Raw genomic sequence first — 26,903 nt, forward strand, 5'->3', positions numbered from 1 at the left:
GGAGAGGACTCTTGAGAGTCCGTTGGACTGCAAGGAGATCCAACCAGTCCATCCTAAAGGAAATCAGTCCTGAATTCATTGCAAGGACTGGTGCTGAAGCTGAAATTTCAATACTTTGGCCACCTGATGCGAAGAACTGACTCATTTGAAAAGACCCTGATGCTGGGAAAGACTGAAGGCAGGAGGAAAAGGGGATGACAGAGGATGAGATGGTTGGATGGCATCACCAACTCAATGGACATGAGTTTGAGTAAGCTCTGGGAGTTGGTGATGGACAGGGAGGCCTGGAGTGCTGCAGTCCATGGGGTTGCAAAGAGTCAGACATGACTGAGTGACTGAACTGTCAGAACTATTTTGAAGAAAGAATGTCTATAAAATATAGGGTTCTGTGGTTTAAACAATTTTGACACCTTTTGTTGAAAGACCAAAACAAACAAAAAATGAAAACCCAGCAGTATGTTCTATGGATCAGAAATTTAATAAATGCCCGAATTTCAATTTACACTAAAATATTTATTTAATTGATGACATTTTACAGAAATAAATAAGAGCAGTTTTTCTCTAATACAGATAGGTATATTTATCTATTTATATTTTTATATTTCTCTTTATACAAAATTGAAGCATTATCAAATTACTTTCCCTAAAACTGTAGCGCAAAAAAGAATACTAGGAAACAGAAAGAAATACTGAAACATGTTCATCATTAAATTAGAACCAAGGGCCTTCTGAATTGCAGCAAGTTATGATTTAGAGAAAGAACATGAGATTTGGAGCCAAGGACCTGGGCTCCACTGTTTACTTGCTATGTGTCATAGGCATATTTCTCAGTATTTCTGAATCTCACTTCTCCACTTTTAAAACAGGAATGTTATAAATTTCATCAACTTCACAGGACTGGTGGGCAAATTAAACACATAAATGTATAGGAAAGCTCTTTATAACACATAAAGAGCTACAAAAATAATAGTTTTGTCTAATTTCATATAAAAGAATCAATGCATATCTTCCTTCAACTGAAGAATAAGCACCAGAAGTGTGTGTGTGTTTTCTTCAGTTGGATATGTCACTCTATAAACCAGAATAAGAAAATGCACCTTAACTAAGCACCAAAGCCTCTTGGACAAATGAGATCCAGGGTAAATTCCTGCTAGTTTTCTGGACAACTAAGTAGGAGTTAATGAGTCCTGAGGGTCATTTGAAACTCTGAAGGCTCAAAGAAAATAAATCAAGAACACTTGTATTACATCAAATGGCTAGGATACAACAAGCTACTCCTTATTTAACAATTTCAAAGTCCATTAATTCTTCACAGAAGAAACACTGGGTTATTATCACTTGCAATTATTTGCTTCTGTGAATATGACATTCTCTTGTTACAAAGATCAAATGCTAATCCTTGAGGGAAGTACTAGTGGAATGAAATAACAAACCCTATCATAAATTTAGATATTAGTGGCTAAAAAGTCTAGTTACACAAGAACATAGGAAAGAAAAAGAATCTAAGACATTAGTATGTAATAATGGTTAAAAAAAAACACACACAAAAAAACCCTGCCATATTGTTATAATCATAAAAACTGAAATTATAGACACTGCAATATTTACAGATCAATCTTAAAACGTAAACATTTAGTAACACAAATTAAAAGTAGAGAAAACAGATAATTTTAATTAAACATTAATACACTTAATAAAACTACGTTTACACTGATAATACTTAACATATAATAGAAATACTTAAAGTGTTCAGTGTTTCAATTTTTAGTAGCAAGATACAGAGAAAAGAAGTAATTGTCTAATATTAACTTACTGTTGGAGCTACATTACTCTGAAGTTACTATTTATGGAGTTACAGTCTATAACTACTCAAAGAACTGGGAGCTAATATAATTCACCATCTTTTAAAAATATTACTAATAAGATATTGGTGAATCCTGTGCTAAAGATACTGAAGGCTCTTCCAAAAATGAGATCTATGTTGGTTGAGTATACCGAGTCATATAAAACTAGAATAGTTGAGTTAGTCTCTTATTCTAACTTCTTTTTAAGACTGATCTTATCGAAAGAAAAGTACACAATACCTCTCTTAATTCTCTCAGATAGAGATATTCTTTGGAATAAAAATAAGTATTTTTTTGTGTGTGTGCACGTGTGCAATTGCTCAGTGGTATCCAACTCTTTTGTGACCACTGTGGACTATAGCCCACCAGGCTCCTCTGTCCATGGGATTCTCCAGGCAAGAATACTGGAGTGGGTTGCCATTTCCTCCTCCAAGGGATCTTCCTCGCCCAGGGATCAAACCCGTGTTTCCTGCATTGGCAGGTGTATTCTTCATCACTGTGCCACCTGGGGAGCCCAAACATTTTATTAGCAGTGTAAAATTAAAGATCTTGATAGCTATTATGGAAATAGTATATTGAAAAGGACTCAAAAACTACTGGACTGTACAACCAAAAAAGCGATAAATTCATTCAACTAAGAACAGTGTTTACTGACATCTACTGGATTGTTTTACTTATAACTTTATTCTATAAACTATGAAAAATTTAAAATACACTAAAGTCTGGACTGAATCAAGTGTACTTCATTCAAGGTCTTCGGTGTCTTTGGTAAACAGGTCTGCCAGGTCAGCCACGGTCAAGACGGAGGCCTCGGAATGCTTTGCGGAAGGGTTCGTGTGACTGCAGGATTTTTCCAAGTGAGCAAAATCAGAAAGAAACCCCAAGAAATAAATTATTATGTTTGTCTTTATATACTGTTCTGGTCTCATAATAATGTAAGACATAAAAAAATATTAATATTATATTTTTAATATAAGAGTATGTTCCTAAGTTTTTGTAATTGAGTTATAAGAAACTCCTAGAAGATGATGGAATCATTATTACAACTTGTTAAAATTAGGAAAGATTTCTATATAGCATTTTCAAACTTTGCCATAAAATGTTTTCCTCTGTAGACGTAATAAACAAAACTCCTTGCCAACTACTACTAAGGCTTTCACCTTACAACCTGCCTTCTCAGTATCCAAAGTTCATTTATTTCAAGAAAAATTCAAGCTACTATTTTTATTGAGGCAGCTTAAATATAATCACTGAATTCTGTTATATTTGGAAATACCACCAAGAAAAAGCCTTCATGTTTGAGGCAAAAAGCTTTTGTGGCAGCCTCTTTTCCACAGACCACCAATGAAAAAGAATTTCTGGTTTCTAATGGCTGCTTTACTGTGCAAAGTACTAATACCTCTGCAGAAACCATCCCTTCCAAGGCAATCATCTCTTCTGAGTTTATCTTCCAATCACACCTATCTCACCAGAATTCAGTTAGGCATTAGTTTATGTTTAAAGAAAACATATATTGAAAAAAAACATATTAGGAAGTAAATATTAGGAAGTTTTATGATTCCAAAATTAAGTTTTTAAAATTAAGGCTGTTTTAGTCTTCCTGCTTCTGCTCTGCCTGTAAGAGTAATAATACAATTACCAGCTTAGTTTTAAGTCCACACCTTTTAACTTGCATTAACCAACAAGTGTGCTGTAAGTTTCATGTTAGAGATTTCAGACCAAGGCTTTTAGGTTGGGCATAAAGAGACATTTCATTTAAAAAGTAATCCAGCGTGGCAAGGAAATGTAGGATAGTTCTCCCAAAGCCCTCTGCTGGCAAAATGTATATTATACTTTCAAAGTATAATAGCTCTGAAATAAAGTTTCTTTAACAGTAGAATCACTTAAATATTTTTTTATGTATTGGCTGTTGTTCTTCAGTCTCTAAGTCGTGTCTAACTCTTTGGGACCCCATGGACTGCAGCACTCCAGGCTTCCCTGTCCTTCACTATCTCCCACAGTTTGCTCAAACTTATAATCCCTATTAATAAATTAAGTCAAATATAGAATGCATGGAGTATTAGCTGGGAAATTTTGGATAGGTAAAATGTCATACCTTGCTCTATAAAAAGTATTTGCACTTACATCTTTTGGTTGACTAAGTGATCATCTAGGTGAAGAAGTTCTACACACTTACAACCTTATATGAACAGGAAAACTTCTGCCATCCACTTGAAGTGAACTGTTACCTACCTCCTTTCAGCAGTTTTCAGCATTGCTTGCATTCTTTCTTCTATTGTCGCTTTTATTAAGAATCTGTGTACAATAGTGGGTCTAGAAGGTACATAACAGTGATAAGTTTAAAAACACCTGTAGAACAGTTTAGAATGAATAAACTTCATATATTACATGCTATATTTATCAGTCAGTATCTGCTGTGGCAGGTACTAAGCCAGGTGCTGGGGTGAGGGGGTTTGGTCAACAGTGAATACAACAAACTAATCTCAATGAATTGATATCTACAGTATCTACTGAGGGAAGACGTAGTAAAAACACACTATGTAAGACATTTGCAGGTACAGACAAGGTCATGAGGAGGCTGACATATGACCGGAAACATGACTGTTGAGATAGGTGCCTATAAGCAGAGGAGGAGAGGCAGGAGCAAGCTGACAGAAGCAGCAGTAAATCAGTGCCAAGTCCGAGCACAAGATTCAAAAGTCTGAGAGGCAGAAATAAGGCTAGCAGGGACGAAGCATACAGCGAGGGGGACGGAGGTTGGATTCCCTTCCTGCCCAGCCACCTGCAGGGTGGCTTAATCCTCCTTACCCTGCCCCTAACATAGTATATGTATTTATTTATTATGTTTATTGTTTACCATCTGTCTCTACCGATCCACTACAACTAGTATTTAAGCTAGGTAAGGGCGTCTCAAGTACTTAGAACAGTGCTTGGCATACAGAAGGAGCTCAATAAAAATTTACTGAATGAACAATGTGGATACTGTTGGAGGTAGACAGTTCAAGTTGGTGATGGAAAGATGAGTTACTTCTACTCTGTAGCTGTTTTCCTTTTTCTCCCTCAACAAGGAGGAGGAACAGAGAGACTGCAGATCCTCTCCTTAGAAAGCAGAAAAATCTATATACTAGGGAAGCAAAGTAGGATTGTTAAGCAGTGTTGAGTGGCCTTTATAGACTTGTGATCTTACATCTGAGATAAGCCAACTGTATGCTTTAGAAAACAATTAGGTAACAAGTCAGTGTTTAAAAATATAAGACAAGGCGAAAACAAACAGGGACCTCCCTGGTGGTCCAGTGGTTAAGACACTGCATTTTCATATCAGGGGGCATGGGTTTGCTCCCCGGTCAGGGTACTAAGATAACATGCAGTGTGGTATGGCCCCAAATCAAACAAAACCACCCCCGTTCCCAACAAAAGCCCAAATCAAACAAAGAAAAAACCCAGTAAGACATAACTACACCGGCGCACTAAGCGCAGGCGGCTGCAACCGGCGCACTAAGCGCGGCCGAGAGGAGCTACCCCATGTCCGAGGTCAGGGGCGGTGGCCGAGAGGAGCTACCTCAGGCCCCAAAGCTCGAGCCCAGGGGCGGCGGCCGGGAGGACCAACCCCACGCCCCCAAGCCTGAGGCCGGGGCGTTGGCCGGGAGGACCAACCACATGTCCAAGGAGCCGTGGCTGCCGGGCTCAGGAGGGCCTAGAGGAGCTATCCCATGTTGAAGGTCAGGAAGGGTGGCGGTGACGAGATACCCCTCGTCCAAAGTAAGGAGCAATGGCTGTGCTTTGCTGGAGCAGCCGTGAAGAGATACCTCACGCCCAAGGTAAGAGAAGCCTAAGTAAGATGGTAGGTGTTGCAAGAGGGCATCAGAGAGCAGACACACTGAAACCATACTCACAGAAAACTAGTCAGTCTAATCACACTAGGACCACAGTCTTGTCTAACTCAAAGAAACTAAGCCATGCCCGTGGGACAACCCAAGATGGGCGGGTCATTGTGGAGAGATCTGACAGAATGTGGTCCACTGGAGAAGGGAATGGCAAACCAGTTCAGTATTCTTGCCTTGAGAACCCCATGAACAGTATGAAAAGGCAAAATGATAGCACACTGAAAGAGAAACTCCCCAGGTCAGCAGGTGCCCAATATGCTACTGGAGATCAGTGCAGAAATAACTCCAGAAAGAATGAAGGGATGGAGCCAAAGCAAAAAGAATACCCAGCTGTGGATGTGACTGGTGATAGAAGCAAGGTCCAATGCTGTAAAGAGCAATATTGCATAGGAACCTGGAATGTCAGGTCCATGAATCAAGGCAAATTGGAAGTGGTCAAACAAGAGATGGCGAGAGTGAATGTCGACATTCTAGGAATCAGTGAACTAAAATGGACTGGAATGGGTGAATTTAACTCAGATGACCATTATATCTACTACTGTGGGCAGGAATCCCTCAGAAGAAATGGAGTAGCCATGATGGTCAACAAAAGAGTCCAAAATGCAGTACTTGGATGCAATCTCAAAAACGACAGAATGATCTCTGTTCGTTTCCAAGGCAAACCATTCAATATCACAGTAATCCAAGTCTATGCCCCAACCAGTAACGCTGAAGAAGCTGAAGTTGAACGGTTCCATGAAGACCTACAAGATCTTTTAGAACTAACACCCAAAAAAGATGTCCGTTTCATTATAGGGGACTGGAATGCAAAAGTAGGAAGTCAAGAAACACCTGGAGTAACAGGCAAATTTGGCCTTGGAGTACGGAATGAAGCAGGGAAAAGACTAATAGAGTTTTGCCAAGAAAATGCCCTGGTCATAACAAACACCCTCTTCCAACAACACAAGAGAAGACTCTATTCATGGACATCACCAGATGGTCAACACCGAAATCAGATTGATTATATCCTTTGCAGCCAAAGATGGAGAAGCTCTATACAGTCAGCAAAAACAAGACTGGGAGCTGACTGTGGCTCAGATAATGAACTCCTTATTGCCAAATCCAGACTTAAATTGAAGAAACTAGGGAAAACCACTAAACCATTCAGGTATGACCTAAATCAAATCCCTTATGATTATGCAGTGGAAGTGAGAAATAGATTTAAGGGCCTGGATATGATAGAGTGCCTGATGAACTATGGAATGAGGTTCGTGACATTGCACAGGAGACAGGGATCAAGACCATCCCCATGGAAAAGAAAGGCAAAAAAGCAAAATGGCTGTCTGGGGAGGCCTTTCAAATAGCTGTGAAAAGAAGAGAAGTGAAAAGCAAAGGAGAAAAGGAAAGACATAAGCATCTGAATGCAGAGTTCCAAAGAATAGCAAGAAGAGATAAGAAAGCCTTCCTCAGCGATCAATGCAAAGAAATAGAGGAAAACAACAGAATGCGAAAGACTAGAGATCTCTTCAAGAAAATTAGAGATATCAAGGGGACATTTCATGCAAAGATGGGCTTGATAAAGGACAGAAATGGTATGGACCTAACAGAAGCAGAAGATATTAAGAAGAGGTGGCAAGAATACACAGAAGAACTGTACAAAAAAGATCTTCATGACCCAGATAATTACGATGGTGTGATCACTGACCTAGAGCCAGACATCCTGGAATGTGAAGTCAAGTGGGCTTTAGAAAGCATCACTACGAACAAAGCTAGTGGAGGTGATGGAATTCCAGTTGCGCTCTTTCAAATGCTGAAAGATGATGCTGTGAAAGTGCTGCACTCAATATGCCAGCAAATTTGGAAGACTCAGCAGTGGCCACAGGACTGGAAAAGGTCAGTTTTCATTCCAATCCCAAAGAAAGGCAATGCCAAAGAATGCTCAAACTACCGCACAATTGCACTCATCTCACATGCTAGTAAAGTAATGTCACAATTCTCCAAGCTAGGCTTCAGCAATATGTGAACCGTGAACTTCCTGATGTTCAAGCTGGTTTTAGAAAAGGCAGAGGAACCAGAGATCAAATTGCCAACATCCGCTGGATCATGGAAAAAGCAAGAGAGTTCCAGAAAAACATCTATTTCTGCTTTATTGACTATGCCAAAGCCTTTGACTGTGTGGATCACAATAAACTGTGGAAAATTCTGAAAGAGATGGAAATACCAGACCACCTGACCTGCCTCTTGAGAAATCTGTATGCAGGTCAGGAAGCAACAGTTAGAACTGGACATGGAACAACAGACTGGTTCCAAATAGGAAAAGGAGTACCTCAAGGCAGTATATTGTCACCCTGCTTATTTAACTTACATGCAGAGTACATCATGAGAAATGCTGGGCTGGAAGAAGCACAAGCTGGAATCAAGATTGCCAAGAGAAATATCAATAACCTCAGATATGCAGATGACACCACCCTTATGGCAGAAAGTGAAGAGGAACTAAAAAGCCTCTTGATGAGAATGAAAGCAGAGAGTGAAAAAGTTGGCTTAAAGCTCAAGATTCAGAAAACGAAGATCATGGCATCTGGTCCCATCACTTCATGGGAAATAGATGGGAAAACAGTGTCAGACTTTATTTTTTTGGGCTCCAAAATCACTGCAGATAGCGACTGCAGCCATGAAATTAAAAGACGCTTACTCCTTGGAAGGAAAGTTATGACCAACCTAGACAGCATATTCAAAAGGAGAGACACTATTTGCCAATGAAGGTTCGTCTAGTCAAGGCTATGGTTTTTCCTATGGTCATGTATAGATGTGAGAGTTGGACTGTGAAGGCTGAGCGCCGAAGAATTGAGGCTTTTGAACTGTGGTATTGGAGAAGACTCTTGAGAGTCCCTTGGACTGCAAGGAGATCCAACCAGTCCATTCTGAAGGAGATCAGCCCTGGGATTTCTTTGGAAGGAATGATGCTACAGCTGAAACTCCAGTACTTTGGCCACCTCATGCGAAGAGCTGACTCACTGGAAAAGACTCTGATGCTGGGAGGGATTGGGGGCAGGAGGAGAAGGGGACGACAGAGGATGAGATGGCTGGATGGCATCACTGACTCGATGGACGTGAGTCTGGGTGAACTCCGGGAGTTGGTGATGGACAGGGAGGCCTGGCATGCTGTGATTCATGGGGTCGCAAAGAGTCGGGCAGGACTGAGTGACTGAACTGAACTGATCTGAACTGACAATTTAAATGTTACTTGGTAGTACTTTAGAACAATCTTGTATTTATTACAATTATATTACTTTTTCATATTTTGCTTGATGAATGTCTCTTTCCTGCTTAAAATTAAAGTCATCATTTGCTCTCTCAGCCACTGCTTACAGAGCAGGCTGTTTCTGAGTGTGGCATACAAGACCTTACATCCTGCCACTCCTCTGCACATACTTTATACCACAGCAACTTCAAACTCCTGAAGGTCCTGAGAAACATCATGTTGATTTTCTCCTCTGTGTTTCTGCACAAGCAACTCTCTGCTGTGTGAGCACCCTTCTCTAGGCCAACTCTGGAGTAATTATTCCTTCAAGACTCAGTCTAATGAAGCCTCTCCTGATCTCTAGGGCACAAGAGTGCACGCTCTTCTTTGTTACCACAGTATTCCTGTTTTTGCACATTCTACTATAATATGTTAAATCATCTGTTTCCTGTATTACATAGTGATCTCCTTGGGGAAACAAGATTATATCTTATTCAATTTGAATCTTCAGGGTACAGCATATTTGTCATCATTGTTTAGTCACTGAGTCATGGTGGACTCTTGTGACTCCATAGACTCTAGTCTGCCAGGCTCTTCTGTCCATTGGATTTCCCAGGCAAGAATACTGGAGTGGGTTGCCATTTCCTCCTCCAGGGGATCTTCTGGACCCAGGGATTGAACCCACATCTCCTGTATTTCAGGCAGATTCATTATTGGTGAGCCCACCAGGGTAGCCTCCAGTGTCTAGAATAATATCTGACATGCAGCAAGTGTTCAATCAATATTTATTTAACAAGTGCTTAGTATGGGTGCCACCACCCCTTTGGCAGGAAGTAAAGAGAACTAAAGAGCCTCTTGATGAAAGTGAAAGAGGAGAGTTAAAAAGCTGGCTTAAAATTCAACATTCAAAAAATGAAGATCATGGCATCCGGTCCCATCACTTCAAATAGATGAGGAAAGAATGGAAACAGTAACAGATTTTATTTTCTTGGGTTCCAAAATCACTGCAGATGGTGACTGTAGCTATGAAATTAAAAGATGCCTGCTCCTTGGGAGAAAAGCTATGACAAACCTAGAGAGCATATTAAAAAGCAGAGACATTACTTTGCCAACAAAGATCTGTCCAGTCAAAGCTATGGTTTTTCCAGTGGTCATGTATGCACATGAGAGTTGGACCATAAAGAAAGCTGAGTGCTGAAGAACTGATACTTCTAAACTGTGGTGCTGGAGAACACACTTGAGAGTCCCTTGGACTTCAAGGAGATCGAACCAGTCAATCGCAAAGGAAATCAGTCCTGAATATTCACTGGAAGGACTGATGCTGAAGCTCCGATACTTTGGCCACCTGATGTGAACACTGGAAAAGACTCTGATGCTGGGAAAGATTGAAGGCAGGAGGAGAAGGGGACGACAGAGGATGAGATGGTTGGATGGCATCACCAACTTGATGGACATGAGTCTGAGCAAGCTCTAGGAGTTGGTGATGGACAGGGAAGCCTGGCATGCTGTAGTCCATGTGGCTGCAAAGAGTTGGACATGACTAAAGGACTGATTTGTGAGTATGCATGCATTAGAACAAACTGAAAGCATCTAACATCCAGGAGGTAGTGCATCTGAGAGGCTGTATAAAGGATAATTATCCATTCTGAGATTTGAATAAAAGTAGTACATACTACATAATATTTACTATTAGGTTTACTTTAAATAATTATCTCTTATATTAGATCGGGAAGGTTGTACTTTCCTAAAGGGAAGCATTTATAAAAGAGCTATTTGTTTTCAGTTATGCATGAGATATGGCTTCTTTTAAATACTGGCTACTTTAGCCAATCAACAATCAGTTCTTCTCAAAGTTAATGACAGATGCCTTCAACTTAATAGCTGTCTTAGGTATTTTAAGAAACTATCTTGATGAAGTGACCAGGGTAGCTTCTGAAGAAGGAAAGACAAAAATCTGGGAGAATTTGGGGATTTGCTGTTTGGAGGAGAGTCACTGGAAATCTCAAAATATCTTCTGGTCATATATTAAGAATTGAAAATTTAATATATAAGTAAGTCACTAAAAATGAATAGGTTAAGATGAACATAAATGAAGAGTTTCAATGCTGATCTGTATCTTAGAAACAAGAGCAAATGTGCCTGAGGTTAACTCTAGTCCTTACTTTGTCTGTCCGATCCGGTGCACCCTTCCGATGGCCTGAAGCTCATGGGCAGGGTTCAATATGGGCTCCACCAAGAGAACGTGAGTTGCTTCAATGATAGTTAACCCATTAGAACCTGTGTGCAGGGGCAGCAGCAAAATATTGATTTGGGGATCATATTTAAATGCGGACAGGTTCTCCTAAAAAAAGAAAGGTACATTTAAATTTTAGCTGGATAGTTAAAAATAAAAGCAGGATACTATAGCTCATGCTAAAATGCCTAACAGTATCCAGGTCACTGTGAAAGGCAATAATTAAGAAAATTAAATGTAAGATGACAACTTTTAGAAAACAAAATCATGTGGCTTGACTTTAAGAAAAAGAAAGTGTCACACAACCTCTTGTGTTCTGTATAATACGTAGAAGAATCACAAGATACATGTATGTGATGTATGCAAATGAAACTATATGAGCTTAGAGGAAAGAAGGAGTGAGAGAAAGTGCTAGAGTGAGTATAAGAGACATGAATCTGCTAAATTTTCACTTGGTCTTTTTTTGGTGTTTTTCTCTTAGGTTTGTATCTGTCATTGTGCTGAGGGTGAGGTAAGCACAATTTGACCATATGCAGTTTTGCCTAATGCAGTGTTTTTAGAACTTAATTTTAGGGGCATGAGGCCTCTGTCCATTCAAAAGGTACACTATAGGCCATCTTTTCCTATGTTAAAGAAACGGACCTCAAGTCATAAGATCTTTAAATATGGTTTGCCATGGGTATAACTGAATAGATGTAAAGTAAATGCAATTTGTTTACTTTGCCTTTAAATGTTAATCTTATAGTCAATCAAGAACTCAAACTGTTTTTGTGGTTTATATGACACACGACAATAAATGCAAGTAAGCTAGTTAAGAGCAGTTTCAGTTTGTAACTGAATTCACTCCAAAAAACATGAGTAAAGTCTTCTTGACATACCTGAAATGTCTTAACACGACTGATCTGTGCAAATTCCATGTTGTTGTCAGTGAGAGCTTTTGAAATAATGTCTAATACATCTTGCCACTAAGAACAGAGAAAACAGAAAACCAAATATTTACACATAGCTTTCATGTAAAAAGGATTTGAAAAGGGACTAAACCAAAGTAAGCTTAACCAAAACCAGCTTCATACCTCAGAATTAAGTAAACAAAAACAAAAACTTCAAGCGTAATACCATTAGTATTATTTTCTATCCTGAAAGATATTTTAAATCAAATGCTGGTTAAAGACAGGGTAAAAAAATGAGCATCTTTAATAAATGAATTAAAATAAACATAATTAATAGAAAATAAATTATGGAATATATAAATAGATGTGGCTATTTATCTTTCAAAAATGAAAACTAGAAGTTCTGCTGCTGCTGCTGCTGCTAAGTCGCTTCAGTCGTGTCCAACTCTGTGCGACCGCAGAGATGGCAGCCCACAAAGCTCTCCCGTCCCTGGGATTCTCCAGGCAAGAACACTGGAGTGGGTTGCCATTTCCTTCTCCAATGCATGAAAGTGAAAAGTGAAAGTGAAGTCGCTCAGTCGTGTCCGACTCTTAGCAACCCCATGGACTGCAGCCTACCAGGCTCCTCTGTCCATGTTCTACTCAATACCTTTTATTCAACAGGTTAATTTTCTTTTCCTTAAGCAAGTACATTTGTGAAATGACTTTCAAGTTTATAGATTTCAATTTTAAAATAGTAATATAAGAAAATCCCTAAGTAAAATTAATATAAAAATACAGCTATGGGAATTGCTTTGTGAAGCATCATCAAATTTCTCTAAAAACAATTCTATCCAATGGATATAGGAAAAAAAATTTAACAAGGAAAAGTCGATCAGTAATTCTAAATCTCAGTTACATCAGAACATTAACAGTTCATTCTCAGATATAAACTGACTGGAAACAGAGAGCCAGTCCGAGTTAACACCGAGGATGCTGACTGTACCGTTGAGAAGACAAGTGCCTTCGCCCCTGGGTCTCTAAGCTGGATTCTCATCAGAGTTCTGACCACAGCTTCCACTTTTGTAGAATGGCTGCCCTTTGAACACAAAGGAGAAAACCCATTATTATCAAATAAAATCCAATTAACAAGGGAATGGACAGTCAGGGTAAAACACCATCAAAACTGTATGATAGGTACATATATGTTTATTCTTTTTCATTTCATATTTGCTGGAAATTTTCTTCAGCCTCAAACTGCAGAAGTTACAGATTTATACCCCAAGAAAATCAAATATATAAAAGCACTCCAGAAATTCATAAGACCCTAAGGTAAGCTTTTTTAGTTAAGTGGCTATATTTTGCAATTACAAAACTTTGTTATTTTAGATAATTAGAACATATATTAAAAAACATTCATCACTTTAGGTAGTACAGCACTGAAATTGTTCAGAATATAATGAATCAAAACTCTAATGTAAGCAAATAGTAAAGAACATAACCCACAAAAAATCCTTTCTTTTAAAAGGGGCATTACAAAGGACAATGACAGAGGTACCAATGATGTCCACTTGGACAGAGGCAGATTTATACAAAGCTAGATAAACACTTAAAAACTGCTTTTTGTACTCTGCATAACCATTTCTAAGATAAAGGAATAAGAAAATGAAGAAATAACACAAATGTTTTTGAAGCCTTCATTGAGAAAGTTTTCCTCCTAGAATGCTGTGGGAGGATGGTATGACATGGAGCTTAAGGGCATGAGATTTTGAGTGAGATAAGCTGAAATTTAATTGCCAGTTTCTGCAGCTCCTTAGTTATAAAGATTCTAACCTTTCTAAACCTTAGTTTGTCAAGCAGGGATGATCATTATATCTATTTCCAAAGGTTGCTGTGATGGTTAAAGGAGAAAATGTGTACAAAGCGTTTAGCCCAGTACTCCAAATAGTAGACACTTGGTACCCTTTCAGAGACATAGTATCACCCTACAAGAGGGGTAAATGTTACCAAAAAGTAAAAACATTCCCATGTTACTATTGCCCTCACATCACGCCCCCTTACTACTTTTACACAGAGATACTGAAAGGTAAAGATAGAAACAAATAAGGAAGAAAACTTTATTAAGTTTACAGTCACCAACAAAGAATTAAGCAAGATTTTTAAATTCTCATATTAAAGTCCTACATCTACATTTGTTTTTCTGGATATGTAGACTTTCAATTATACTTGAAAGGTTAAAAAGTATAAGGGACCTATTTCAATCTAAAAATTATCTTAAATAAGAGCAAAACCATCTCAAATAAAACAGGAAATTAGCATAAAGTAAGAAACTTCCATGTTCCTTGAAAGGTCTCATTTTCAAAGATATTTTCAGGTGAAACACCAGGATAACTATGAACTCTTCTAAAATTAAGCTGCTTCTTAACAAAAATTTCAAAAGAAAACAGAATAACCTTTTATAAGCAAAATTCAAACCTGGCGTGGTAACTCTGTGAAGGAAAAGACTAGAGTTCAGTTCAGTTCAGTCGCTCAGTCATGTCCGACTCTTTGCGACCCCATGGACTGCAGCACACCAGGCCTCCCTGTCCATCACCAACTCCCGGAGCTTACTCAAACTCACGTCCATAGAGTCGGTGATGACATCCAACCATCTCATCCTCTGTTGTCCCCTTCTCCTCCCACCGTCAATCTTTCCCAGCATCAGGGTCTTTTCAAATGAGTCAGTTCTTCGCATCAGGTGGCCAAAATACTAGAATTTCAGCTTCACCATCAGTCCTTCCAATGAATATTCAGGACTGACTTCCTTTAGGATGAACTAACTGGATCTCCTTGCAGTCCAAGGGACTCTCAAGAGTCTTCTCCAACACCACAGTTCAAAAGCATCAATTCTTTGGTGCTCAGCTTTCTTTATAGTCCAACTCTCACATTTGCTTATTAATATACATTTACATTAATTTCATTCTTTTTTGTTCTTACAAACAGTACTTTAGTGACTATACTTAGAGGATTGGGTACGTGTGCACAGAGTTTTTGTTGGATAGGCACATCTAAGTGGAACTGTTGGTCAAAGGTTAAAAAAAAAGTTCTTAGATTATTTGGATTGCAGTAGATGCCCTATCACACTGACCCTAGAAATGCTAGAACTTTAAACTATCAACAGTTTAGATGTGCCTGCTTCTTAGTACACTTGTTAAAATTCAATTTTTTGCCAATAGAATAGGTAAAATGAGGAACAAAATTTTCATTTATCTGCATTTTCCTGAGAATAAGCTTGAATATCACTTGCTGGCCATTCAGAATTTCTCTTCTGTGAACTGTCTGTTCATATTCCTTGTCAATAAAAATAAACCGGTTTGCAGGACCACTCAAATACTGCACATGTTAAATTCATGTTGTAAATATTTTCCTACCTTTCTATATGTAGTTCACATTTAATTGTATTAAATGCAATAATGTTAGCAAAAGTGCTGTATTAACACATTATATTAGTTTCAGTAACTCACAAATGCTTGATGAATGGTATGTGGATTTATAAACTAGATGTTTTTTGACTTTTAGGCTTTTCTGTGTTTGACATTTAAATTTGTCTTTCATAAGGGAAAGATGAGAGATTTTATTTGGAAAGGAACAGCTTTTTCCTTAATTAATTGCTCTGCGATGGTTCTATGTGGTATCATTTGATACGATATCAAACCTGAGTATAGAATACTTCTGTCATTTATCAGTTGATATACTGCTTGAAAACAAGGACTAAATGGCATTTACTTTTATATCTCTTAGAGCTGTGCATGGTCTTCCATAAATAGTATACACTCAATCAATTTACTTAATGTAAAAGAAAATTTAATATGTATTTTTAAAGTTCTCAATCCCAAACAAACCTGAGTAAAACAATACAGATAAAATGAAAATACAAGAGGTTAGAATATAATTTAAAACTCTCAACATATTTTTTTATTCATTCAGAATGATCAACAATAGCCAAATCAAATCTTGTGATTGATCTCTATCACTTTCCCAGACAGACTCAAGTAAGAACAGTCATGAAAGACAGGCAAATTTAATCTAACACAAAGCAAGCTTGAGGAGGATTTTGGGTTAGTAATATGTAATGAAATCTAGGGAACTGGTCTTAAAAGAAGTCACTGATTGGAAGGTGGTACCATTTCATTCAGGTTTATCAACTCATTTTTTTTCACTTACCTATCAGCAGTGATTGGAGAGGTTAATAAAGTCAGCAAACCCTGTGGACTTTTAGTTCAAATCCTTATGATCAGAGATCCTTATTCTTAACTTTCTTTTCTCTTTTCTGCTTGTGCCTTTTTTTCCCTTCCAAGTGAAAAGCAAAAGTCCCAAAATAATACTGAAAAGACCATGGTTGGTCTAAGAGCAGAGTCAATAACAGTAATCAAAGAGATAGGCAGACTTTCTTCTGTGTCATCCGTCTATCATTCAATCCCTCCAACATTTCAGGTAAGTTCACGTTTGATTATTTATATCATTCAACAAAAATTTTCTGTGCACCTAAGTGACAAGAACTACAGTAGGCACTGGATGTACAAAGATGAAGATACTCCCTTATTCCCAAATGCATACAGTCTAACGTATGTTACAGAATATGGAGAGAAGCAAAGGAAAATCTTATACTGCTGGGCTGGCTTGGAAGTGACTTAAGTGAACGCTTTATTATACCAGCTTAATAAACATTATCCACATTCTACTGTTCTTCTTAATGTTTCTTTTTATCTCATATACACAAATGAACTTTGGTTCAAATCTGCCAGTTTCTGAAGAGACTACACAATGTGGTCACTGCTACAGAAAAGAAACATTCACTTTGTTGAACAGACTGAAACAGGAAGAAGGTGATGGATTATATACAGGTTATATCTGTATAGGAGGCGATCACAGAAAAGGCAAAAAAGATATGGGAGAGGAGAAAGGGATGTCAATCTATCCCTGTGCAAGGTGTTAAGAGAGTATAAATATTCTCAAGACATGTAAACTGGTAGCCTTAATCCAACCCAGCTTATGTTTTAGCCATGTCAGTCAACACACAGATGAAAAGTTAGGCTGGAATTAGGAGGGTGCATAGGAATAGAACCTCCCCCCACCCCCCCACTACTGCTAGATTATTCCTTAATATATGAGATTGATAAAGTTGCATTTAATTATAGCACCTCTGTCCTTTTCTATTGTTTTGTCCCTTTCCTCATTCCTATCCTTTCTTGATAGTCTAGTTTTTCCAGATACATATCTGCCAACCCTGACTCTATGATTAATGCTCAGTTTTTGTTTCTGAAACATCAGTGACCAAGCCCGAGCTCTGGAATAGAGACCCTTCATTTGTCCTCTGCTTCTCTACACTGGATCTTTGTGGCCATTCTCTCTGAGACACAAGTTCTCTCTGAGGTCAACGAGGAACTATGAAAAGAGACATATGAAGTGCAACCATGCAGACCAAGCCAGTGCCTCTCCTGGTTTTCCTCTCATGTGGTAAGCAGCCAAGAGCATTATAATAGTTAATACTGAAGAAAAAGAATTTGGAATTTTCCTTCTTTACAACAGAAGGATCTTATAAAATATTCTTTATGAAGATTTTTGCTCACCTGATTATAATTTAATGAGCAAAACCAGACTAGATCTCGAAGCTACATACACAGGTCCTTCACTTTTCGGAAAATTAAATACAAAGTTAAAAGCTCCAGATCACTGGGTCAAGGCAATGAAAAAAAGTAGGGCTCCATTACCAATAAAGGTTAACAAAAAATTTCTCATGAAATCTGGCCTAGAGGCTGTCTACTAGCATAACTAAAATCAGAAAGGTCATGTAGCTTCTTCTCTATTGTTGAGTTCAGTTCAGTAGCTCAATCGTGTCCGACTCTTTTCGATCCCATGAATTGCAGCACGCCAGGCCTCCCTGTCCATCACCAACTCCCGGAGTTCACTCAGACTCACGTCCATTGAGTCAGTGATGCCATCCAGCCATCTCAACCTCTTGTTGTCCCCTTCTCCTCCTGCCCCCAATCCCTCCCAGCATCTGAGTCTCTTCCAATGACTCAACTCTTCACATGAGGTGGCCAAAGTATTGGAGTTTCAGCTTTAGCATCATTCCTTCCAAAGAAATCCCAGGGCTGATCTCCTTCAGAATGGACTGGTTGGATCTCCTTGCAGTCCAAGGGACTCTCAAGAGTCTTCTCCAACACCACAGTTCAAAAGCATCAATTCTTCGGTGCTCAGCCTTCTTCACAGTTCAACTCTCACATCCATACATGACCACAGGAAAAACCATAGCCTTGACTAGACGGACCTTTGTTGGCAAAGTAATGTCTCTGCTTGTAAGCAGGTATAATTAACATTTTTTAAAATCAGAGTTAAATTTGATTGGAGTGTGCAGTTCTATACTCTCAGGCTCTTGTAAAATTCAGAAATCATAGACTCTGCGTTAAAAGCTGTTAAATGTGTTAGAAGGATAGAAAACTCAGTTTTGTTTCTATCATATATGTAGGAGACTAAAAGAATTCTAACAATAAAGCAATCAAGTAATATTTAATTTATTTAGACTTTGATCAACCCCTCTACTCCAGAATGGGTCTAAATATTTTACCAATGCAACTTGGTGAGAGGTACTGCTTTTTATTCCCTGAGATCTTACTACTGGGGAAAGAGGGTGCACCTTAGAAAAATCCATGAGTATGGTAGAGAAGACAGACTGCAGTTGGCTTCACACTATTCCCTCCACATCTATGTCCTATCTGTTGAGACCCCTGACTTGGAGAAGGGAGAACAGACATGGTATGTTCCAAATGGAGCAGCAAAATGCTACTTGTACTTGATTTATATAAACAAAAGAAAAACAGTGCTCTAATGGCACCCTACTCCAGTACTCCTGCCTGGAGAATCCCATGGACGGAGGAGCCTGGTGGGCTGCAGTCCATGGGGTCGCTGAGGGTCGGACACGACTGAAGCGACTTAGCAGCAGCAGCAGCATGACTAGAAAGTTAGTACTGCTTTGGATTTTTTCTTCAGTGACTTATACAATAAAACTGGAAACTGTGGATTCTGAAGCAGGGCTTGACAATCCACGACTGAACCAATAGTTCGTTGCCTGTTATAACCCTTCTTCACTGGTCTTAGTCCTTCCTCCTTCCTTTGGCTTCTTTTATTTCCTCTGTTAAATCTGTCCATCTGCCTCTCCCACACCTTTTCCTTCTAGTATCTATGGATTCTCATGGTCAGGCTCAGCTCCACTGGCAGAATTAAAGGCTACAGTGTCTGCTGTGTTCTGAAGAGCACCAGAAAAAAGTCAACACAATGAAGATGATGAATGTATTCAGTTTTCATCAAACATCAGAGGAAATATTCATGTCAATAGATTCTACAGGCAGACCATATCCTTAGAGATTCTATAGAGATTGTGTATTAGTATATTATCTTTAACATATCTTCATACTACATTGTGTGCTTACGTGTGCTTAGTTGCTCAGTTATGTCAGACTCTTCGCAATCCCACAGACTGTAGCCCACCAGGATCCTCTGTCCATGAGATTCCCCAGGCAAGAATACTGGAGTGCATTGCCATTTCCTTCTCCAGAGAATCCTCCCAACCCAGGGATTGAACCCAGGTCTCCTGCATGGCAGGAAATTCTTTACTGTCTGAGCCACCATATTAGTATATATATTCTATACATGTGAAATACACACAAACTAAGATATACAAGACATGTCAAATAATGTCTCATAGTAATGAGGCCAATCACTTATGACTCTAAAGCGAAGGCTGAATAAAGTCATTTTCAGAAGTGCAAAAACTGATTTGCCATTCACATGCTCATCATGTTAAAATTTCTTGATGCAGTTATAGCACAGTGAAAAAAAGAATCAAAGAATGAGGGCTACATGAATAATGATATCAGATAAGGCTGACACAGAAGTGCAGGAAGTTAGCTAAAAAAATGAGAACTTCTATTAGACTAGGATTCTTCACTGAAAAGTGAAATTTAAACGATATAGGATCAGGATTCTGCTCCTTTCTGCATGACTTCAATCACTCTGCTTGGTTCCGTAATGAAAAGTATTTATATAACAAAATGTGGATGTATAAATATTATAATATAAAAATGATACTATCACAAAAATAGAAAGGAGGAATAGATGCATTAATTTTCTCCTATTTTAAAATGAGGAGCCAGCAGATACTGTCTAAAGCTAGTACTTTAAGAAACAAAATTGATGTATATTACTGAGAATCATAGAGGTGATCTTTGTAACTAAAAATAGAAATTGTTCACAGTGGCAAGGCAAAGTAGGATGGATGAAGGAGAATGTTAGTTTTCACTCTGCGCCATTCATTTCATTCTCATTTATTTTAATCTTTTGTATAAATTACTTCCACTAAAAAATAACATTATACTGATTTTTGACAGATGAATAAGGGTTTTAAGGGAATGTGTGGGAAACTTGTAATTCTGGGAACTTTAAAAACTTATTGTATCAGTGATACAATTGGGATTGTGTTTATCATAAGTGATAAACACATCCCTGGTGGCTAAGATGGTAAAGGATCTGCCTGTAATGCAGGATATCCAGGTTGGATCCCTGGGTTGGGAAGATCCCCTAGAGAAGGGAATGGCTACTTACTCCAATATTTTCACCTGGTGAATTCCATGGACAGAGGAGACTACAGTCAATGGGGTTGCAAAGAGTCAGACATGACTGAGCAACTAACACACATTTTATTATAAATGAACTGGTCTTCTGAATTACGCCATTACTCTAGTGCTGTGTAATACTGTACCTACAGCACCTCTCACTGCTCTAGGGTCAAATGGGTGCCTCGCCTCTGTTAGCTGCAACAGGAAAGGAGTGTCAGCCTTGTTAGAAATGGGACAATCACAGCTGAAACAGAGCAGAGTTAGTATTTACATTTTCCAGCTATTACTTGGATAGATTTTTTGCAGTCTTTTAAACTTACTATAAGACTCAAAAATCCTGAGATAAGAGCTTTTTTTGAAAATTCATTTAACTGAAGAACATCACTTTTAAAAAGACAAATTTATACAATTTAGCTCCCTCACGCCCCCAAAAGAACTATAATCGTTCATCAGTTATAACTAGGGCTATAATTTGGTAATAGGTCACAGATTTTTCTTTAGGTTTTCTTACTGGTTTGTAACTTCCAAATAACCTGAATGTTTCCTATTTTTAGGAAAACAGTACGGAGGAAGTAATTTCCTGTCTTGGGACTTTCTTTCATTACTTTTATGCTGGGCTCCTTTTAAAGTAGAGCCGACTCTTCAATTTGCCTGTGCTGTCCACAGTAGTTCTAGCTGAGTAAGATCAGTTAACATTATTTTATTTCTGTCTGCACCTGTTCACCATGCTAAAAACCCAAGTTGATAGTGACAGATACAATTTAGTGCAGTTACACAGTTTATATATGATTGATCTCACAAATCAGGAATATTTTTCAAGTTCTTGCCTGGGAGAATGGTTGGGCTTTTCACATGTTTCTTCAATAAAGTCCAGTGGAAACTCCACCCAGGCAGCCTAGGTGGGAAATTTTACAAGTGCACTTAGCCACAAAAATATCCTGTTCTTTAAAGTATTTTGAATAATTATTTCAAAGAGATAAAAAGGTAGCAATTGCAAAAAAGTTAAAAATTTTATTTGGACCCAAAGGTTATGGGGGATATTATATGTAAATATAATAGATGGGGAATAGATGGGGAAAACAATGGAAACAGAGACAGACTTTATATTCTTGGCTTCCAAAATCACTGCAGGTGGTGACTGCAGCCATGAAATTAAAAGTTGCTTGTTTTTTGGAAAAAAAGCTATGACAAACCTACACAGCATATTAAAATGAAGAGACATTACTTTGCCAACAAAGATCCATCTAGTCAAAGCTATGGTTTTTCCAGTAGTCATGCAGGATGTGAGAGTTGGACTATAAAGAAAGCTGAGTGCCGAAGAATTGATGCTTTTGAACTGTGGTGATGGAGAAGACTCTGAGAGTCCCTTGGACTGCAAGGAGATCCAACCAGTCAATTGTAAAGGAAATCAGTCCTGAATATTCACTGGAAGGACTGATGCTGAAGCTGAAGCTCCAATATTTTGGCCACCTAAAACAAAGAGCTGACTCACTGGAAAAGACCCTGATGCCAGGAAAGATTGAAGGCAGGAGCAGAAGGGGACAACAGAGGATGAGATGGGTGAATGGCATCACCGACTCAATGTACACGAATTTGAGCAAGCTCAAGAGAAGCCTGGGGTGCTGAAGTCCATGGGGTCACAAAGAGCCAGACATGACTGAGCGAATGACCAACAACAACAAGATAATATCAAATATCTTATATAAGAATACTTAGAGGGGCATATTTAAATATAGCCACTTGTGGATTATATTTATCAAATTATTTTATGTCAACTTTAAACTCAGTCAGAATTTTACAGTCAGTTTTATCCCACCTAGATATTTTAATTATAGTTAGAAAGTACAAGACAGACTTTACAAGTCACCTTCAAGTAAACTGAATAAAAACTGGAAAAAAAAAAAAAAAGGAAAAGAAACAACATGATCCTACACATAGTATAGTTTTACAAATGGTATTGCTAGGTTTCTCTGAGTTTTAATGTAGAAATACAATATTTTTTTTTCCTCTACAAAAAGGTTGTATAAAACATCTTCACCAGCAGATCTGCTTGTTAAAAATGCAGATTTCTGGACCAGATCCAAGATCTTACAAGTTAAAAGTTACGGGAATGCAGCCTGAAAATATACTTTAATTTAAAAAACAGAGCACTTGATCACTAGGCACTCAAAAGTTTGAGAAGCTGAAGTGCTGTGTGTGTAGCGGGTGCTGTTGTGCTGTGGCTATATCCATGTATTCTCTTTTGGATAGAAACTTCTTATGACATAAGAATCTTGTTCATTACAGGGTCAGGGTTTCCAATGACAAAAATGCTTTGTATGAAAGAGAGCCAAACTGAGGACACAGGGAACAGGTCACGTGGGGCCTATGTTCTGCCAGGAGGCCTACTTCACCCTCTAAAATGCCTGGCAGTTGTCAGAACTCGCAGGGGGAATTTTGTTTACTTTGCGAAATGCCCAGGAGGTTCCAAGGGTCATTTAGGAATACTGTGACACTGCTGTTAGGGTAGTGACAGTCTTTAACTTAAATGCATACCCTAATTCACTAATGAATACTTCATTCATTTTATTTCCGTGGTCAATCAATAGGATTCCTTACACTGGGAAATACCAGTAGGAAAAAAAAAAGTCTTATATTATTTAATTCTATTTTTATGTTCTCCAAATATCCTTTACCAGAGATCAGCTAGATGATTAAGCACCACGTATGAAATTACATTGTTTGCTGTGTCCGAGTGTCTGGACATGAATGCTTAGAGTGAAGTGAACATTTCAGATAAAAACTTTAATGAAATAAATTTCAAAACAATGCCTTCGGTATTTACATAGAGCCATCTTTATATCCCTCAACTCTAAGACAGATGACGTGATCAATTAAGTGGGACAATCTCAGACGGTCAGAGTGCAGTGCGAGTCTGAGAAAACAAGCAGATGCTTCAAGAAGGTGGCAGAAATGTGACAGTCAGAAAAGGACACAGGCAGCAGAAGGTGGAAGTGGCAGACAGAAATGGTGACAGAAAACAAAAAGTAAATGCAGAGAGAAGCAATGTGAGAATGCAGAAAAGTGATAAAACTTGCTTGCATAGTAAGTATAATATTCAGTCATGTATTTAATAAAAAGGAAACGTAAGTATATGTACATATAAGATAATTTAAATTTGATAAATTCTGTATTCTTTTTGGAAAAAATTATTTAATTGGAGGATATTTACTTTACAATATTGTGAAGGTTTTTGTCATACATCAATATGAATTAGCCACAGGTATACGTGTGTCCCCCCCATTCTGAACCCCTCTCCCACTTCCCTCTCCACCCTATCCCCAGAACTTACACTGGTTATCTATTTTATATATGGTAATGTAAACATGTTTCAATGCTATAAATTTTTTTTTTTTGGTAGATCCTTCAATTAATTCATGTGTTCATCAATATCCACGAAAGACAGGAAAAAGTCAGAGCATAATATACAGTATTTGTACACTGATATTCCTGTCCCAATAGGACAGCATATGTAACTGTCCTGATCTTTCTCCTAGGTGTCTAGGAGAGTTGCCATAAAATGAACAGGTGTTTGGGTTTGATGCCCTCAGTTTCAGAGAGATGGTGCTGTTTACTGGTAGCCAGGGCAATCACTTCCTAAACCTTACTGCATGAAGTCTGACACAGCAGTTCCTTCTTATGCTTGTTCCCTGTACTGTCATGAATGTGTTCACTGAAGGGTCAGCAGCCCTTCTTAGCCACGCATGCCATCTGTGGCTCCTGGGATGCCTGAGGCCAGAGGAGAAGAGACAGGGAAAGAAAAAAGACTTTATGCAAAGGAAAGGAAGGAAAAAACTTTAAGAGTAGGAAGAGAGGAGGGGGGTGAACTGAAAAAGAAAGGAGTTCTCTGTGTGGTCAACAGGCTAAAGTATAATCAGCTCCAGATATTATATACCTTCCACTTGGACCACTTACTCAACATTCAAATTTCACTGCTTCAGCTTCTACCACCTCACCTGAGTTACCCATTTCTACAGTCACATCTGGAGTACTGAATACCTAACTTCTTTGAAAAGAACTAATACAAATATCACAAGATATTGCTCATATGTGGAATCTATAAAACAGAAACAAGTCACAATAGTAGGAAACAAACTTATGGTTGCCAGGGGGAGTGATAAATTGGGACACTGGTATTGACATATATACACTACTCTATATGAAACAGAGAACTAATAAGGACCTACTGCATAGCACAGGGAACTCTACTCAATACTCTTAATGACACACATGGGAAAAGAATCTTAAAAAAATAAAAGTGGACACATGCATATGATTAACTGATTTACTTTGTTGTACACCTGAAACTAATACTGTAAATCAACTATATTTCAGTAATAGTAATAATAATAAAAAGGTCTCCTATTCTCTGATAAGGACCTGTGGTTAAGTTTACTCACAAAATATAACCTTGGACAATAAGTGAGCAGAGAGCAGCAGGGACCCAGAAGGAGAAGGAATTAATGAAACATATTCTACTACTTCTAGCTTATGAGCCAGCTCCATCAGTCTTCCAACTGCTTCTTCTGGCCTGCATTCTCTACCATACTCAGTTGTTGAATTGTCCTCTAAGTTTGGTTAGGAAAACAAACAGAAAAAGCACGTTTATATAAAACAAAAAACAAAAAACCTAGTAAAGGCTTTTCATTAAATAAATACCCCCTCAGGCAGAAAGTCCAGTTACAGATCCTACTTGGATTTTGGGCTTCCCTGGTGGCTCAGTGGTAAATGTAGGAGACGTGGGTTTGATCCCTGGGTTGGGAAGAGCTTCTGGAGAAGAAAATGGCAACCCACTCCAGTATTCTTGCCTGAGAAATTCTATGGACAGAGGAGCCTGGTGGGCCACAGTCCATGGGGGTCACAAAAGAGTTGGACACAACTTAGCAACTAAACAACAAATCTGGAATTTATTTCATTTGCATTTTAAATTATAGTCTTCTTTCTTAAAGTTCTGAATGAAGCATGGGAAAAAAAATTAGGAAAACAAAGCAAAGTTTTGGCTAGTCTGAAATATCAATCCATGCCATCTAAAAATGCACTATCTCCTTGTGACAGTCTTCACTAATAACTTCAGGAATCAATTTATTTTATCCCTCAATTTGGTGGGGCATATCTTCTTTTTCCTGATACACTGGGCTGAATGGAAGAATGAAGAAAAGAAACCTGGATGTGAATCAGAGCTCTATCTAATAGCTGTAGTGCTCAGAAACACTATTTTAAAAAAAAGGACTGGAATTCTAAGATGTCACTTTTTTGCTGTAGTGGGCATAATTATTACTGTGTTTGAAAAAGCATTCCTGTGTTCCTACCGTGAGGAATGAGTAGATGTACTGAGGCTTTCAGGCAGTGTATCTACCGTCAACAGTAGTTGCTTCATAGTCACTGAGCCAGCCTTGCTCTGATTCTGATGCTCTCACTGCCAGATACTAACTTCTATTACACTGCTCAGACTATGCATGTTCTTAACCGACTTTACCTTCACAGGGATGTCCTCTTCCTGGCTGGCTTTCTCTGAGGTGAAGACATAGGAGATTTCTTTGTGAGATGTGGTCTGGCGGCAGATGGCACACCTGATGGAGCTCCTGTGAGACCCCACGCTGTACTGTTCGATAATAATTGAAATGCACTCATTACAGAAACAGTGCCCGCAGGTCAGTACTGCCCACTAAAGAAGAAAACACACAGAATATGCCTCAGCAAGATGCTATCAAAGATGCCTTCCAATCTATAAATCTATTAAAAGGAGAGGAAGAGTGCCATCATTTCATTTCCTAAATATTTCATGATATATAATAAAAAACCTTTAATTCATAAAAACTAAATTATACTTTTAAACTATTTTTTAGTGAACCATAGTTTTTAGTTCTGCTCACACTAATAGGAGGACTAATAGTCATCAATATTTCATAAGATGTTGGTGTTCTCATTTCAGTATTTACGAAAAATGCGAGTTACTCTAATAGAGTAATAGATTGACTACAATATTAACTGAGATATCATATTCAATACATTCTATACAACTTATTAAACAGATTTAATTTTTATATATTAAAGCATTTATTATACAGAAAATGAGATGCAAATGGTAAAGATGATAACATTTCTCAAACTAGTTGCATGAATCTCATCAAAACTAAAAGAAACTACTTACACTATGATC

The 26,903-nt window shown here is 38.2% G+C and overlaps 1 protein-coding gene across 4 annotated transcripts in view; it reads right to left on the bottom strand.

Annotated features, from left to right (window-relative positions):
* Nucleotides 1–455: 455 nt before the first annotated feature.
* SHPRH (SNF2 histone linker PHD RING helicase) overlaps nt 456–26,903 on the bottom strand; it is a 91,672-nt gene continuing 65,224 nt past the window's right edge. For 3 of the 4 annotated variants that reach the window (XM_002690300.7, XM_010808665.4, XM_059889926.1), the window contains 6 exons: nt 26,220–26,408; nt 13,057–13,149; nt 12,060–12,146; nt 11,111–11,289; nt 4,077–4,157; nt 456–2,684 (listed from right to left, as the gene is read on the bottom strand). In XM_002690300.7, the coding sequence (XP_002690346.2) occupies nt 2,588–2,684; nt 4,077–4,157; nt 11,111–11,289; nt 12,060–12,146; nt 13,057–13,149; nt 26,220–26,408 (726 nt within the window). In that variant the 3' untranslated portion in view covers nt 456–2,587. The remainder of the gene's footprint in view (nt 2,685–4,076; nt 4,158–11,110; nt 11,290–12,059; nt 12,147–13,056; nt 13,150–26,219; nt 26,409–26,903) is intronic. The other variant, XM_059889925.1, reaches the window with a different exon arrangement.

Source organism: Bos taurus, chromosome 9 (genome assembly GCF_002263795.3).
Source record: "Bos taurus isolate L1 Dominette 01449 registration number 42190680 breed Hereford chromosome 9, ARS-UCD2.0, whole genome shotgun sequence".
Taxonomy (NCBI): Eukaryota; Metazoa; Chordata; class Mammalia; order Artiodactyla; family Bovidae; genus Bos; species Bos taurus.